The 18,008-nt window shown below is 41.7% G+C and overlaps 1 protein-coding gene across 1 annotated transcript; it reads right to left on the reverse strand.

The window, feature by feature from the left end:
* Nucleotides 1-792: 792 nt before the first annotated feature.
* Nucleotides 793-17,919, reverse strand: METTL14 (methyltransferase 14, N6-adenosine-methyltransferase non-catalytic subunit). The gene is made up of 11 exons (XM_031504676.3): nucleotides 17,833-17,919; nucleotides 17,660-17,748; nucleotides 16,837-16,924; nucleotides 12,641-12,721; nucleotides 12,181-12,268; nucleotides 9,736-9,826; nucleotides 8,146-8,287; nucleotides 6,757-6,849; nucleotides 5,941-6,057; nucleotides 3,495-3,705; nucleotides 793-2,643 (listed from the first exon to the last, which is right to left on the reverse strand). Exons 1-11 carry the CDS (start codon nucleotides 17,896-17,898, stop codon nucleotides 2,330-2,332), a joined length of 1,380 nt encoding a protein of 459 aa, XP_031360536.2. The 5' UTR covers nucleotides 17,899-17,919; the 3' UTR covers nucleotides 793-2,329.
* Between the last annotated feature and the right edge of the window lie 89 nt (nucleotides 17,920-18,008).

Below are 18,008 nucleotides of genomic sequence, written 5' to 3' on the forward strand. Positions count from 1 at the left end.
ATTCCGAGTCTTATCCTCCCCTTGCTCTAGAAGTGTTACAAGTGAGAAATTAACTGCCAACTACTAATGGGATTAAAAGCTTTTCATCTCTAGTCACCATTTCTATATGGTCCAAATCCCAGTGACTACAAAAATGACCTGATGTTTTTGCAGTCTAATGGAGTGCGTGGGACTCACTCCAGTACTTTGAAGTCTCATCTCTGTCCCCACAAGGACATGGACCCAGATTTGGGAGCGTGCAGACCTGAACTACTCTGACTTACCTGTACAACCTTTGTCAGTCCGCTACTGCTGAAATTTAACCTTCAGATGAGCAGGGGCAGTGTTGTCTTCATGGAGGACAAGTGCAGAGGTGAAGTTCCTGGTCCATTAACCTCAATTAAAACATATCATCAGCTGCTTGTTAACAACACGGACATCAGACTTTGCTCGCAAAGGTGGCCAATCCAGACAGCTCTAATCTAACACTCACTACAGCAACTATTCATTTTTTTCCTTAGTTATTGAGCTATTTCTGTTTTGATGAGAACCAAGAAACCTCCATCACCTGCCACTACGTTCCTCAGTCAGTGAAGTCTTGAGCAGCACCCCAGCTTCTGCAAACTGATACAGAGGCACTTCAGATCCAGTTGTTTTTGACCCTCCTCTTCCCTTTAGCCTAAGTGTATGTTAAGAGCAGCCCATTCTCTGAACTACTGGTATTGGGCATATAATTAAAAGGGGCAAATGGAAATTAATGTTTTCTACTCATTGAAAAACAAGAAAATATTCTTCCCTGGAACAAAAGCAAGGTCGTAAGTAAAGTGTCTTTACTTTTCAAATAACAACATAACTAAGGCAAAAGTCACAAAAAAGGTGTCCCTACTAGGGCATTTACCTTCTCTCAGATGCATTCCATATAGCCTGTGGCAGACTTCATCAATGACCAGATAAACATCACATTTAAAACTCCCTTTCCCCAAATCCAGTCATTCTCCAGATGTGCACATACGACAGAGGAAGAAACAAGCTGTAAATAACAGGCAGTTTCCACTGGCACTACAGCAATCCCCTGCTAAACACAACCAAAGCCAGGGAGTTTCCCAGCCCGTCAAAATCTTCAAAACCAAAAGAACAGTTCCTGTCTACAATAGCACAAAGGAAACCACTTAGCAATTCCAAAATTTCAAGGACAATAAACCCACAAAATATTAACAAATATGTTTAAAATCAGCTTTGATAAACATGTTTAATAATCTGCCACTTTACAGGACAATTATCTAAAAGCTGGGCTTCAAGAGAAACATTCAGACTTAACCAGTTTTTCAAAACTCACACCTAAGACCTTGAGACATCAAAAGCCAGGTTTGTTCAGCCACCAAGAACTGCACAAGAAGCTCAGAGTTGTGGTTTTGCTAAGAACAGACACTGTACATAGGGAAGGGGGTCACTGTCTTTCCACAGTGCACTGGAGCAGCAAGAGCCATTCTCAAATGTGTGCAGCACCTGCAGGCAAAGGCAGCACTCGGCTCCATCAGTGCTCCTGTGTCCGGATCACACACTCACACTGGGATCTCTGGGACTGCTCTGCAGTGACACTGCTCTTCCCTCCCACAGAACAAGGTGTTACAGACACACACTGGGGGAAAATCCCCACTCGAGGAATAACCCAGACCTGTGCACAGCTTCTGGGGTGCACATAAATACACAACTTGGTGCTTTCCAGGAAGGACAACACACAGCTGCACAGAATTATCACTCTCCCCTCTACTAACACGACAGGTGAAGTGCATATATACCACAAATTAAAAATTAACCTTTTCCTATTCCCAGGAATAATTTGGGAAATTTAAACCAAATAAGAAAAAATAGAATTCTATTTATTTGATTTGCTCCTTGGTTTCAGAGAAGTTAAAATAGGTGTCAATACAGACACATCAATTTTTCTTCCATAGGACAGCAAGTCTGCTGTGGCCATGCAATTCAGAACTGCATTTCATGCCCGCTCCATCATATTAATGCAAGTCAGTCCAAACCCAAACCTCCAAAAACAGAGGAGGAATCCATGTTCCTTGCACGGTTCCTAAGTGGAGAGCACGGGGGTCATTTCCATCCTGCTGTGGTGTGAAGGGCTGGTGCTCTCTGCTCCGAGTTCAGTGCTGCCCATGCAGGACATGGCCAGGTGAGGGGCTGTGCCAGAGTGCAAGGCTGACTGTCTGGAACGGCGTGCACCAAAAACAATTGTAAAAGTCACCTAGCTTGAGTCCCCAGAGGAATTCACTGTAGGAAAAACAAGACTACGGGAAAGATTCCCAGACAAGGCGTAGGCAGGGAAGCAGCCGTCACCTCCTCAACGGGTGGGGAAGCCCCCTCGATGGGTCCCTCCACGGCCCCCTCTGAAGCCGCCCCGCTCACCACGGAAGTTGGTTCTGTTCCTCTCCCTGCCCCTTTCTCCTCGTCCTGCTGAAGTCCCTCCTCTTCCTCCTCCCCTGGGAGCACCCCCACCCCGGTCAGACTTGGACTTGGGTGGCGGGGACTTGGGCCGCAGCCTCTCGATCTCCTCAGTGCAGCCGGTCAGGTGGGAATTGGGAGCCGTGAAATACGAGGAATACGTTTCCGCGTTGAAGTTGCTGTTTGTGAGGGTAGGTCCCACTGTCAGCCAACCTCGGGAACAAAACCACAGTCAGCAGAAACAACAACAAACTTCAGGCTTCAAGGCTACAGCTAAATTTCTCCCAGTAAATGAACACTTAAGTGACAGGGAGAAACACTCACCTACACATCAGCGGCACTGAACAGAATGAAAAGTCACCTCTAGAGTTGGTGCAAAGTTAAGATTTCAACTGGGTTATTTCTATGAACTTGTTTTCCTTTTTCTTTTTTAATTTTTTATTACACATGGCTGTGGCAACATTCACACTGTTCTTTCACAAACCCCTACTCCTTCTTCTTACTTGTCCTTACACCACAACAGTGTTTTTAAAAAATACAGAAGTTCAAGCAGAGCAACCTGATCCTGTGAGACACTGACATATAGGAATCCACTGGCAGCAGCACTGAAGGAATATCCGAACACTGTGTCCTGATCCATGTATTTCTTGCATTTTGCATCATGCCAGATGCAGCACCCATTGTGAGATACTGCAACTTCAGACACTGGCAAAAGCATTACACTCATAGGGGTTGAAAATCAGTTGGAGAAAGAAATTACTTTTCTGAAAAGCGTAAACATATAGGAGAAAAGGAATCTCAACTGGATTTTGTTATGTTCACTGATGAATTAAACACATGGATAGGCAAACATACTGGTTAACAAAAATCTCCCTGCTGGAAAAATTACAGAACTTTTAGTTCTCATAAACTTTCTAAACGACAGTACTGTGACTGACACATCTTCATATCCACCAAAAATCTATCTCCTTCAGATCTTCTGTCTGACCTGTGACATACATCTGGAAACCTCTTTAGGACCCTGAAATGAATTCCTGCTTGATCAAAAACACCACAGCAGTTACCTGGTCGAATTGTGCTGTCTCTGCCAAAGAGGTGAAGCCGCCGTCGCCCAAGGCAGAAATGCTCAATGATGTGAAAAATCTCCACAGGTTTCTCTATGTTGCCGATTTCAGGCTCCTCGGTGATGATGAGGTCGATGTCCACGTTGGCGTGGATGAAGTCCCCGTCGGTGCTGCGGCGCACGGTGCCCTTGATGCCCATGAGGCAGTGCTCCTGCAGAACACAGAGCTGTCACGTGGCACACCTACTGCTGTGCCAGGTGGGCACAAGGGACAGCAAGGGCAGCTCTAGGCACGTCCCACTCCTACAGGAGAGAAAAGTCTGAAACATGAACTAGAGCAGAAAAGCTGGAGCTACCAAAGGAGCCAGCTGAGAACAAAGCAGAGCAGTACTTTAAGCTGGATAAACTACACTATGAGGTGGTAAAACTCAAATCAAGGTCAGCTACGTGGACTTCTTCAATTACAGAACTTTAGGCTGGAAAGGCTGAGAAGTCTCCACAAGGTAAAAGAGAAAAATGTGATGGCAAGAGCAAAGAAAGGTTATTAATTATGATTAATACCTGTCTTAGCATTCTGATCCTAACTTTATTCATATAACAATTTTAAAAGTTTTCAGTCATGAAACAGACAGTGGAAATAAGATGTACTTTTCCATACTGTACCTCTGTTAATAAAGTGACCCTCAGAACTCCCCTCAGATTCCTTTCTAGAAGATATCACTGCATAGAACCCCACAACTTCTATCACTCTCAGGCAGCTCATCAGCATTAGAAGTGTTCTTGAGCTGTAACATGCGTTGTTTCCTTCCTTCTACAACACTGCAGACCCATTTGAGTGAGTGATATGTGGCACCCATGAATGAGGATTGTTCCAGGATGAAAAGAGGCTCCTACATACTCATTTCAGAGCTCTGCTTCTGGGAATATCAACCTCAGATGAGTCATGTTCCCCAGGATCAAAAGCTCTGACTCATTAAGTGCCCCCAGATGGCTCAGGAAACAGTCACAGATGAGCACATAATCATTCCTGAATTTTGGAAAGGGTTTGTAGAGTTAGTGGGTAAACATGAAAGGTGTAACATCAGACCTATCAAACCTATGCAGATGGTACTGCACTCATGCAGCACAGGTTTGGACCTACAATTTACCTAAGTGAAAGGCAGAGTGCTGCTAAGCAAATCACCCACCAAGCCAAGCCTCCTCAGTCTAGTCCTTAAGGAGAACTATCCCTAACATTTTACTTCCATACCACACGGTATGTCACTCACAAATACTGGGGTTCTCTGACAGGTGGCACAACACCGAGCATCCATGGAGAGATGCCTCAGCCAAACAGAACAGAACACTGCTCTAAGCACTGGCAAACACAGCTTGCAACAGTGTTCATTTGTTCAGAGCAAACTCACTCCATTTTCAGTGTTTATCACAAACAGGGACCTCAGCTCAACTCTCCCACAATAAACACAGGAATTCCCCCATACCAGGAACTATTTCTCTGCTAAACAGAGACATAAAGTCCCCTCAGATCCTCCTGTGTTAGCTTTAACCTTGCCCTCATGAGCAAACTGCACATATTTGCAATACTATATGCAATAAACACACAATATTTATACTTATAAATATTTAGAACTAATACAACACACTTTCAAACAAACTTCAGATTAATGTAAATCCAAGTCAAAGAAAGATTCCAGATATCCTAAAGGGAAGTTTATACTCCTAACAATGGCCAATTTGAGACAGACTTGAGGATGTTTAATGCTAATGAATGATAAATGAATGAGGAAGGAGTCCTGATGTTCACTGACAACTTGAAATTAATAAATTGCCAATCAGCTCTCTGTACTCAGTAAACTTGCAGCTACATTCACATATACCCAAACCAATTATTTATGAGTCCCGTTTACATTTCTCTAAGTTTCTCATCAACAGACATTTGAGTTGCAAACTACAACACTTTCTCTGCAACTCCTTCCATACACATCCCCCACAAAGCACCTTAAAAAAAAGGGGTTGGTTAAACCAAGCTGACCCATTCTGTCACTTGTACTATACATTCACCTCCAAGAAGGCAGAAGATCCTCTGGTTCCCCCAGACCTCTCTCTGGTCCAAGCTCTGGGTGCACACCTTGTGTGCATTTAGAACCAATAGACGATCTTCTATACTTATTTTTTATTAATAGATTCAGTTAAAATCTACAGATTTAAAAGACTTCTTTTGACATTGACATTAGTCAAATTCTATTGCCAAGTTTAGTTAGCAATAGAAGTTCCATAAACTTTAGTTCCATAAGTTCCACATTTTTAGTTCCATAAATGTACTTTGCAGAACAGAACTTGCAAGTCCTCCTGTTGGCTTTCTCACAAGCCTGTCACCAACACTGGGTGCTGTCATCAGCACAGAGAGGCAGAATGGAAACAGAGGAAGAATGGAGCTAATCCTTTACCTTGGTTCTTTGGAAGACAGCCTTGGGGTCTAGAGTCTTTGTCTTGCCAGGGTTGTTCTTATTTGTTTTAATCCAGCAAATGTCCTCACATCTTCTGTAACCCCATTTGCGTAGACACTAAATGTTATAAACAAGTAAAACAGTACACAAAAACATCAAGTGACCTGAACTGAATATTCACTTAGGCCCTTGACTTTTCTAATTCAAGGACTGACCAGCTACTATAAATCTGTCTATGACCAAATCCAATCTATCTAGCTGACTTCAGACCAAAAAACACCAGCCAAAGCAAACAGATCAGTATCACAGGCTGCCCTTAAACAGTTGTCTGTGAATTATTTTCATGGAAAGCACTGTTTGAACTAAATTAAGAATGTTTAAGCACAGCAGGAGCCAATTGGGAATTCTTTAGTGCAGCATCCCCAACACCAGCAGCATTTCCCTGGCACGCAGAAAGATGACAATTGTATCTCCATTTATGAAACAGCAGGACTTTTCTGCTAGTGTGAACATTTCTGGCAGAAAACTACTGAGACTTCTGTTAAAAAAGCTGTAACTTGGCAACCTGCTCCTCTGTCAACACACATACATCAAAACCACGACCCCAAGGAATTATCCTTCCTCACATAGTCCATGAGTCAGCTGGACGTTTACAGTATCTAAACAGTTAATGCCATTTAAAATCACATATCCTCTAACACAGTAACAAAACATCTCTCAGTAGTTAGGGCAGAGAATTCTATACAGGGAAAAGTCAAAGATAAAAATAAACTCTTAAGCCTGTCCCTGATAAATTGAATTAAAACAACATCTTACCACTCGGCCGAGATCCAGACCCTCGCCTGAGCCGCACCACAGAAACACAAATGACCTTGGGGCTGCAATTTCTTCAATTTCCAATTTCATGATCTAGTAGTAATAAGTGCAATAAAAGCATTTCTGAATTAAATACAAATCCCCAGTTGCATCAGGAAGAATACTAAGTCTTCAGGCATAGTCACAGAAAACATCAGGAAGCACAAATGGAGGCCAAGGGAAACAGGAAACTGATTCCTCGTTTTGCTTTGCTTGTGTGCATGCTTTTGCTTTCCCCATTAAACGGTCTTTGTCTCAAGGTTTGAGTTTTCCAGCTTTTACCCTTCCAGTTCTCTCCCTGATCCCACTGGTGGAGGAGTGAACAAGTGGCTGCCTGGGGCTGGGCTGCTGGCTGGCATGAAACCATCTCAAACAGAAATTCTACCTGTGTAAGAAATTCTAGACTTAAAAGACCAACACAACCCACATGATCTTCTCCTCAAATCTCTACTTCATTTTATCATTCCACTGGCAGCAAAAATATCTAATACAGAAGCAACAGTACTGTTTCTTTTCCTTTCTGTAAGTACTTATATGAAGGTTGTGAAGACATTCTCAACATCTCAGCTTAATTCCCATCACTAAATAGGAAAGACATTCTCGCCATTTTCACTTTCAGGAAAGGCAGCTAGAATTTATGAGAACAGAGGTTCAACAATGGCAAATGAGTAACATTCAACATGAAATAACTTCTGATGCAAAGCATCTGTTAGTCATCACAAGTTGAAAGGATTAATCTCTAACTTGCCAACACATCAAATCAAGCTTCATTCAATGCTACTCCAAGGAAAAATAATGCAATAGGAGCCATTCTAAGAAGAAGTATCTCCACACTAGGAGGATGAGTCCTGCCTCCTCCCACACTCCAGTTTTTCTGTTTGGATGAAATGCTTTTTCTCTGGGCACCACTGCCAGGCATCATTTTTGAATAAATACAAGAGAAAAACTTCCACAAGTGAGGTTTATCTATTTTGTTAAGTTTCTAGGGATTATTACTGGTTTGACCATTGCAATTTCCTACCCAATCAATACTTGGAGAATGGAGGAATGTCTCTAAAGCAAACTAATCTGCACTTTTAATGAGAAGACCAGCATGCTAAAAAGCATGCCTAAATAATCTCAAGAATTTAAAGAAACAAGGGAATCTTTTCAATGGACATTCTGTATTTTAACAGCCAAAAATCAGCGAGCTCAGTGAAGGTAAGGGCAGAGAGAAAACCCACTATTACCAGGTTCAAGTTTTCAGCCAGGCTCAGAGAGAACAAAAAGTTGTATTTACTAAATTAAACCCTGAAACTATTTGCTTAAACAAATGTATGAAATGTTCTTCAGAGCAAAACAGGTACTTACGTCATCCCAGGTCCAGCATTTTTCATTGGCAGTAATGCCAGTCTCTCGGTAATATTCTTCCAGTGGTGGCTCCAGGAGAATCACATCAAATTTGGACTTCAGTTCCCTAATATCAAAGGCTTCCAAGTCTGCTTGCAAATACCTGTTTAAACAGAAGATGCCAGATGCTTGGACAAGGTGCAACAGTGGCCTGAGAACTACACTCCACACAGCACTTCTGTGCAGCCAGGATCTCCTGGGTGGGTTGTACATCTCAAATGCTCTAAATCCAGAGGAGATCCATTACACATCCTCACTTAATCGAGGCTGGATGCTATTGCATTGTGTTTTTTAAGTAATCTTAATAAGCAGTTTTTAGGCTTCTAACTTAGCAAGCAGGAAACAGATAACCATGCAGACTGTACAACAATACCAACTCACTGCCCTTTCTGTATACCCGTGGACTATAATAGGAAGAAACAAACATTTAAGAAGCAAACACTCACTGCCTGGCTAACTGGGAAAATGGCATATTTTTAGAATTATTCCAAAGATTCTAAGTACTGGAAACATTGTTACTTTTTATGTAGTATACATGTATTTCTCTATTCTTGTACCAAACAAAATTCCCCCCTGTCATTGATTCTATTAAATACATGCTCACACACACTCTTACAACTCTCCTTCATACCACTCACTGCTCTATCACTATCAAAAAATTACACTGCCCTCCCCTAAACTCCTTTAACCTTAGTAAAGCTGATCAACAGACCACCACCTTCCCCTTCCCAAAAAGTGTGTGGAAAAGATTCCATGTGTAGATAGCAGCATTTGATTACTGGTTTTCCCCATTTTGTACTTTATGACTAAAACATATCTAGCTTAAAAGAGCAGGCTGAATTTCTGCAGTCTGCACTCAGTTGTCCAGACAACTATTTAATAGGATTTTATGTGACTCTCAGTAAACAAGGTGGATTTTTGTGGTACAGATCAAGATTACTGCACATGACAGGCATCCAGTTAAGTTCAGAGAGGTCTGAATCCCTGGAGTAACACCCCGCACACTGAGGCTGCGTCTGACATTCAGCAAAAATAAGGACAAATGACTTTCAGTCAGCCTAAACATCTTTGTCTTAAACTCCAAAATAACAACTTATTGATGTGGACACTGAGATAAGAGCTGAACACTATACAAAAACCAGCTGCTACAAGAAAAGCTAAGGTTATATTAAGAGGCAGTTTTTTTAAAGCTCTTTTTGTTATCATAAACCACACGATAACATGACATTCACCACCACATGATATTCTCTTAGTTCCCAAATTAAAGCCTGCAGTTGACAATCTGGTCTTAAAAAAATCAAAGCTTTAGAGACTATAAATAATCACACACTGGAAAGCAAATCTGGTTTATACACTGTATTAAACATCTACATTAAACTAACAAAATCAGAGTGATCTTATTCTTCTATGCTTCAATTGATTCATTAGTATACACAAACAGAAAGAGAAAATGTAAATTCCAAGCAGGTGCTGAAGATAGAGATTTGCAAAGCAGACAGCTAACTTCAAACAGGTCTGGAGAAGAAAGGCATTTTCCACAAGAACACTTACATGGGAGGAGTGTTAGATTTAGATATCAGCTCATCCTTCAATCTGATGAGCTCTCTAAGTTTTGGATATTCTTCAAACCTATCTGCTAAGCCTAAGAAGAAGAAAACATGAAGTTAACAACTACTTAACAGAGTAAATCTCTATCAGTTAAGCATTGTCCAGTATTCTGAATAGGTCCAAATGTTAATACTTAGCCTCATTTTAATTTTTGTTAGAACAAAGCAAACCTTTTAAAGCAGTTTTTCACTCAGTACTTGACAAAAGCCTCCTGCCCTCACCCAGCTAATCAGGGCTGTTACTAATGCAGTGTCTATGCTCTGATCTTCTCTAGAGCACTGCACTGGATCAGGAATTCACAACTCACATTACCAGAAGGAAACAACCTTTAATTTAAACTTAAAGTGCCAGAATGATGAAAGAACTTATTTTGGCTTTCCCACATCCATAAATTTCTATAAAGATCTAATTAACATTAATTCACAGCATAGTCTGTGTAATCTTTGACAGCTGTTTCCAAAGTGGCACCTGGGGTGTGGCTGATTCCCTGAGGCAACCTTCACACTGAGATTTGGTGCTGTGGTGGCAGTCATGAAGATCCAAACACGTTCCTACATTTAGCTTTATGATGTCCATTTTCCAACCTTTTGTGTGCACAGAATGCGAAGGAGAGAACCCTCATTAGATCTTTTGCAGCAAATGTTGTAAAAAGGAAAATATACTTTGAAATATATTTCATTCTCTCTTAGAGACAATGGGTTTGCTACTGCCAGCAGCAGGTTCAGCATAAACCAACAAAGTGCCATTCCTGCTTCCCAAGCAGTATCACTTCTATTTAAGTAGGAGTTATTCCAAAGGCTTCACCTTCATTTAAAAGTACAAATTGGAATGGTACTAATAAATCGGTGGAAAAAGCCTCACCCAAACCTATGAACCCTTCATCTCTCTCCTTATTTTACTTCAAACTTCCTGAGTTCCAATCCTAGGAATGCAATGATAAAAGCAAAGTACCTAATCTTTATTATCTCTTGCTACTTGTGCACAACACACCCCAAAGTTATTTCATTCTTCTCCTTACATATGTAAACAGCTTAAAGCTACTGCTGGGTTCTCCTGATTTCCACCACTGTGCTGCTTCCAACCATTGTGAGTCCAAAACCCCTTGGCAGCAGCAGCAGTTAAGCAATAGACACAAGAGAATTTTCAACAAAAACCCCCAAACTAACCAAACACAGACCCACAGGTCTCTCCCTCTTTTCCAACAGCAACATCAGAAAGATACAGCTGGGTGTTCTCTTAGAACCACTTGTTTTCTTTGGGCCACGTTCACTAACATGTAGCACCTCAGCAGAGTAGTGGTCATGGTGTAGAAACCGACGTGCAGCTGGACACAGCTCAGCCCTGCTGCAGGCTCTGGCCCAGCTGCTGCTGCACCTGGGTTCATCTCCACACCAACACCTGCTCTGTGTCCTGTCCCTTCCCCACCCATGACACAGCAGAGAAGTCATGGCACAAAACAAGGGCTGCTGTTTCTCCAGACTCATTTCCAAGAATAGTGTAGAGCTGCCTCAAGTACATAACTCTGAAGGCCAAGGGCTTTTGAGATAAAGATCCAATTGAGTCAAAACAGCCCATTTTTCTTTAAAAACATCCAGATGTGTTTCACAGCATCATTCACAAAATATAGAGAAGAATAAACTAGAAGCCTCTGGAGGCAAACCAAACCTCTTTGGGCTGCCATCTAATAACAAACCCCCTTGCCTTGGCAATCTTACGCTTAATAAAATACAGAAAATTGTTGCATAAAACTGCAGAGGGAGAAGTTCTGCTCCTTTTAAAAAACAAATGCCAGGCACCTATTCTGGGAAACAGGACCAAACCGTGCCTTAGTTTTAGCAAGTTTAAGTTCAGGCCCAGTGTAGCATCATTTCAGAGTAAGTTATGTCTGGATACATGTAAACTTGAAAAGCAACGTCCTCTAAACCTGGGCATTCTAAGGAGCAGTGACATAATTTAGCTGAGACACATTATCCATATTGCTTCCTGACTTCAATGTCAGTATTTCCCATACTTTACTTTTGTAAGAGGCAATACAGCCCAGTACACAGGTGAACTGTAAACTTCCAGAGGTTTCAAGATCTCATTAAACTCTTCTACTTTCTGGAATCAAAATAACTTAGATTGGAAAAAAAAACCTTCCTGGTGAAATACTTCCAAGTAAAACCAAGGGTAAGAGCAGCCTTGATAATAATGACCTCCTAAGTAACTGAAAATAAAACCATTCATGTAGACGCCTATAATGATATCTATGCACACTGAGACAAAAAACTAGGAAGAGTTTGTGTATCTACAGTTCCCAGAAACTGTAAGGAATTACAAAAGGGGAAGAAAAAGAAAAGCTATTGAATCAAATGAGTCATCTTCAAACAGTAACTGGCTGTGACATACCAACGTCTCTGATGAAGTTCTGGGGTCTGTGTCCTGTATCCACAAAGTGCTGGCAGTAATCATTGTGTGGATTTAAGCTCTGAGTGCCCTGGAGAACAGGAAGAAGTTCAGTGAGAGCAACAGGAGATGACTGGACATACACAGACACATTGTATCTGTTAGTCTGATAAATGAGAAAGGAGCAGATTATCTTTTCAACATGCCTTTCCAAGTTTCACTGGTCAAGACCATCCTTTTAGTTCCAAACCTGGCCCACCATTCCTGCAGCCCATCGCAAGGTCCCTCAGAATAATGCAAACACCAGCTACAGTCAGATCTGGCACAGGCAACTTCTGTACCCGTGAGTTCCGAGCCACTACTTCAGCCTTTAAAGCTGTATTTCAGACCCCATCAGCTGCAGAAACAGTTTAAGACAACTAGGCCAGCTTTGACTACATTTCCAATTGCAAAAGCAGCTCACCTTCAGAAAGGTACTGGAATCTTTGTAAATCTCTTCTTCATAGGGCAGATTTTCTTCATCTTGCTGCAGCTCCACTTCATCCTTGGAAATAAAGCAGGTATTACAAGTGTGCATACGAGATCAAGCTGTTTCTGTCCTTTCCTTAAGAAGCAGATCATAAGGAGAAGTGGACTGTCTACAAACAGCAGATCCAGCTCCACTGTGCGAATGGGGAAAAAAAACTACCTGTTCCACAAAAAATCTGCACCTTTCTCACTAACAAGGAAAGTGTTACTGTGAAAGGCCTCTGAAAGAAGGAAGAAGTAAGAACCCCTTCACTTCCAGCCTCTGACAGTTCTTTACAAGGTATAGAACTTTACATTTTTGTCCCACAGAACTTTTATTTTTTGGACTGAAAGTGTATATTTTGTTGATGTTCTTCTGCAGCAAAACTACTGAGCATTTATATCCACACAGTCATCTCTTACTTTCCAGCCTTAGCAAAGTCCACACTTTGAAGAAACATCTTATGGTACAAGTCAGTATTTAATCTGGACCGTCTTTAAATGTAACTTTAACATTTTTCTTCTATAGCCCCAGAATTTATATTAAAACTAGAGAGCCACCAACTGTTCATTCGACAGATTTCTGGGATTCAGAGATCTGTTACACTGACATACTCTGAACATCCAACACAGAACTCAGAGAGAACAGACTCACTTCACATCACTTTCTACCTTTGCACTAATCCTGGATCAACCCAGTAATAGATTTATAGAACACAGAAGTACAACTGAAGAACTACTAAATTGATAACATCTGCCATATTGTTACAGCTGTATTTACCCTATGCTACATAAGCTGTCTGAATGCAGAATAAAAAATTAAGTGCTGTCCCTCCCAGTTTTGGTCCCTCTAAATGTCAAAATCTTCAAGTAAGCTTCTGTTATTTCCAAGGTGGAGCTTTAGGCCAACTTCTGAAATGTCTGATGTGATAGGTCACAGCTTCCTCTTCCCTATTCAGGTGATGAACTTAGAGATACACAGTCTTTTTGCTTGTCTGTTTAACCAGATCAAAAAAAAAGATTGCAATCAGAAACAGCAAGAGTGTTTGCAAGGAAAAGAAATGTACAGCCAGCAGCAGCAAGTGTTATTCGGGCCAAAAAAAAAAAGCTGAAGGCCTGAGTTTTACTAAAAATGCTTATGCCATCATAAGTTACATCTGTTTCCCTCTTTCATCTTTTGTCTTTTGATGACAAGTACCAGTTAGACACCTGAGTGATCCCAATTCTCATTTCGCCTTCATAAATAATTTAAAAAGTCTTGTGGTCACAAACAAAAGCCCACACCACCAACTTTCAAAGGGAAAGGACACAATCACAGCAGAGACACAACGACACCAGCAGTAACACAAGATACAAGGTTCTTGTACATTAATCATCTGTGTTTTCCAAAGCATCTGCTATAGAGCTGCTGCATTAGGGAAACAGAAATGCCCCACAATATTCCAACATAGCTTGTTTTAAATGACTGGAGATACATGGAATCCATGAATCAACCAAGTAAGCTTCCTTCAGCCTCCACAACAATGGCATGGAAGCATCCCGAGCCTGCAGGTCTCTGCTTGCACAAACCAAGTAGAACAGGGCAGTCTCTAAGCAGATAGCAAAACAGAACCACAAGCAGTTTTGTACTCCCCACACCAGACACTCAAACAGGTTCAAACCATGGAGTCAAATCACCTGGGGAAGGCAACAGGTGGAACAGCACTCGCAGCTCCCAGAGGGTGGTGAAAAGCCTCACAGTGGCAGCAGAGATTCTAATCCCAATTATATCTCATTTCCAAATACAGACCATGGAACCCAATTAACCCTGGGACAACTGTTACAATTCCACAAGAAAAAAGTATTTTAGGAGCTCTCCAGAACCACAACTGAACTTTCTGACTTTAAAAAATCCATTATTCATTTTTCCAATAGTGCATCTTTTTCCTATCACCCACCTCCCAAGGCTGGCAAGGCAGAGCCAGGCTCCAAGACTGGAGTCAAGCTGCCAGACTAGAGTCAATGCTGCCCTTTGTTCTCACATCAGCCTGGGCCTTATGAAGAATTACCACTATAAATTCACACCTATTCTACAGAAAAAAACAAAACCAGACACATAGAAATTTTAAAAAAACCAAAAAAAACCCAACAAAACAAACAAAAAAACCCCACCAAAATTAAAACACATTGATTTTTTTCTTGTTTTGCATCAGATGTTCCTACATGGTTGAGAAAAGTAAAATACTTCACCTTTTATCTTAGAAACTGTTCTCACGCAGGTTTGAGGGTATATTCACTTCCAACAAATTTGAAGCCAGGGCACAGAAATTTTAAATAATTTCAGAAGAATTACCTGATCCCATCATATAGAACTCAACACTGCAAGTCAGGGGTACAGACACAAGTCCCTTCACATCAGAAATGCCTCTAATTTTCCAAACAAAACTGGCAAACTTGAAAAACTTGTCCACAACAATTCTAGTTAAGTCTATTATTGCTTTTGTCTAAGTTGCATTAAACACAATACAACAGGGCTTGACACCTTAAGGATCCAGTATGAGTTCATATTACAGGACTAAATTTAAGCAGACTCAGAGAGATTGGGAAAATGCAGATGGAATTTTACTGTTCTTATCTCCTTGCCAATAGAGAATTAGCAATGCCTGCAGGAAACAGCTGATGACTCCACAATAGATGTTCTACTCTGAGGTTTCAGGTTTCTTAAGTCTGTTTATCTGCTCGACTGAATTTTGTCTAAGCTACTGTTATTAAAATATTCTTTCATTTCAACAATATAGAAAAAGTCTGGCCACTTACAAGTGGTCACAGCCCACCTCAGGGTAAGTCTTCTCCACAATGATTAAGAAAATCTTAATTATAAGATTCATGTACTTTACCAACCTGAGTAATTTACCCACCTATACTTTATAGGTAATTAAAATTTAGTTCTTTAACCATATACGTGGTGAAGAAGTAAAATTAATTGATATTAACTGATCACTAATGCAAGAATAAAAACACTGCTTCACAAACAGCCTTCTAACTCATGGTGACCATTCCTTTACTAAACAGGATATACAGACTAACACTTATCATGTTAAAAATAATGTCTGTCTCTTCACAGAAAGACTTTCAAAATCAACCATCAAAAACCATCCTGTCATACTTTAACTTCTTGGTTTAGTAAGATAAAAGGTAGGCATTATTACAGGAAGAATTACAAACCTGAACACAAATGTAACATGATGAAGGATTTGTATTTTAAAAATTACTATTTCAGGCATCCAAGAGAATAGCAGACACGGAACTATTTCATAAACACACTGACATTGATTTGATTTAACCACAGAAACAAGGTTATTAGGACATGGAAAAAAGGGAGGAGGCCATACACTGCAACCAGATCTCAGACCAAATCATAAAGACAGCTGTATCATAGTCATACCTTTGTTTAAGCTCTTTCTATCTCTTATCTTGGCCAAAACATCACATGAGGAGAAAGCTGTCATATAGCTTTAGGATGAGAGTATTACACATCAGTGACCATGGAGGCATTTTGGTTTGTTTTTCTTTACCTAACTCTTCCTGGACATTTTGGACACTTAAAAGAACATCCCGAACCAAGCCTCTTACTTCCAATTCCCTTAGGATCCCTTGTTGCTTCCACTCATCCAGAAGTGCATTCCTTGGCACTGCAGAGATGGGCCAGAAGACACTCTCAGCCTCCCTTGTCTCAGCCCATGGCCTGTGCTTGCTGCTAACCACAGGCTTTCCTTTTGACACAATGAAATTCTTTCCACGTTTTCCCAAGCACATATACATTTTACTGCTTCCTCCTATAGCCAGCCATGGCTCAGTGCTGTTCCCTGTGGACTCTTACTTCCAGGCCTGCCTCCTCCGAGGAGCAGCACTAATTAAGCCTCCTTAACAACACACTGGAGTTTGGTGAGTGTACAGTTCAATGTACCTAGGTCACACCTGAGGTGAACCACATAGCATCTATGTCCTCTCTCTTACACTTCTGCAGTGGAAGGCATAAAGGGAGATGCCACTGTGGAACATACATATTAAAGGATGTATACACATCACATTTATTTTAACAGGCACACAAATTTTTTAAGTACCTCAGGGACACGACACCAGAGAAAAGTAACTTTTTCCTCTTTTTCTTACCTTATATTCTTCAATCTCTTCCTCATCAGCTTCTCCCTCATCTGGATATTTACGTTTTGCATTTGGTGCAGAAGTATCATAAGCAGCCCTATGAAAAGCCAAAAAATCCTAGTAAAAAAGTTTCCATCTCCAAAGAGAAGTGTTCAGGAATCTTTGATAATATATCTTGTCTGCATGCTACATATTTGAAACGATTTCAAAACATCATACATGAAAAGCTATTCCTCTCTCAGTATATTTGAGTTCAGCACAACTTATTAAGAATACAACTCTTGAAAAGAGTAATTCCTTTGACTTTCTCATTTTTCTGCTCTCAAAAGTACAGCTTATTTTAACCAATGCAGTATATCCAGAGAATTAAGCTAATTCCCTTCCATTTCTCATTTTTCTGTTTTAGAAGGTACAGCTTGTTTTACGTCAGAGCAATTTGTCTACAAAATTAAGCCTGTTCACACATATGTAAGAATTGATAAGCAGTAGATGCTCTGTCCTAGACGTATCCGTAGTTTCATGAGAACTTTCGAACTGAACTGCCCGGAACTGTGCTTAGCACAAGCATGAAGGCTCTGGGACCCAAGCAATGGCCCATTCTAAATTCAGATCTCGGCTTTCCTACACAGTAGCTTTTTCACACCAGAAACAAAAGCCAACCTGTATTTCCAATCTCCTCTTAGACGAGAATAACTAGACCCTACTCGCCTTAGTCGCGGCTCTGATTTGATTACTGAATTTCCTTTCACCGAGTGCAACCCCATCGCACCTCCCGGGCCAGTGCTCCTATCGAGCACGCAGTAGCGCACAGCCACCGCCCTCCATCACCGACCTGCAGGTCTCCCTGGTTTCCGCGATCTCCCGCTGCTCATCCTTGCTGTTGAGCACGGCGCCGATGCTGTCCGCGTTTTCGGCCCCCAGCTGCACGGCGGCAAACACAAAGTCACTCCCGGCCCCCAGCCCAGCCCGGCCCCCGCCCGCAGCGCCCGGCCGCTCGGGCCGTACCTGCTGCGCCAGGAGCTGGCGGCGGAGCTTCTGCCGCTGGCGGATCTCCTGCAGGCGGCTGTCCATGGCCGCCCCGCCGCCGCCGTCGCTTCCCGCCCGCGCGTCACTTCCGTGCCGAGCGGTTCCCGCGGGAAATCCCGGGGCCCGCGCGCCGCCGGTGCCGCGGCTGCGGCGCC

Source organism: Lonchura striata, chromosome 4 (genome assembly GCF_050655825.1).
Source record: "Lonchura striata isolate lonStrDom1 chromosome 4, ASM5065582v1, whole genome shotgun sequence".
NCBI lineage: Eukaryota > Metazoa > Chordata > Aves > Passeriformes > Estrildidae > Lonchura > Lonchura striata.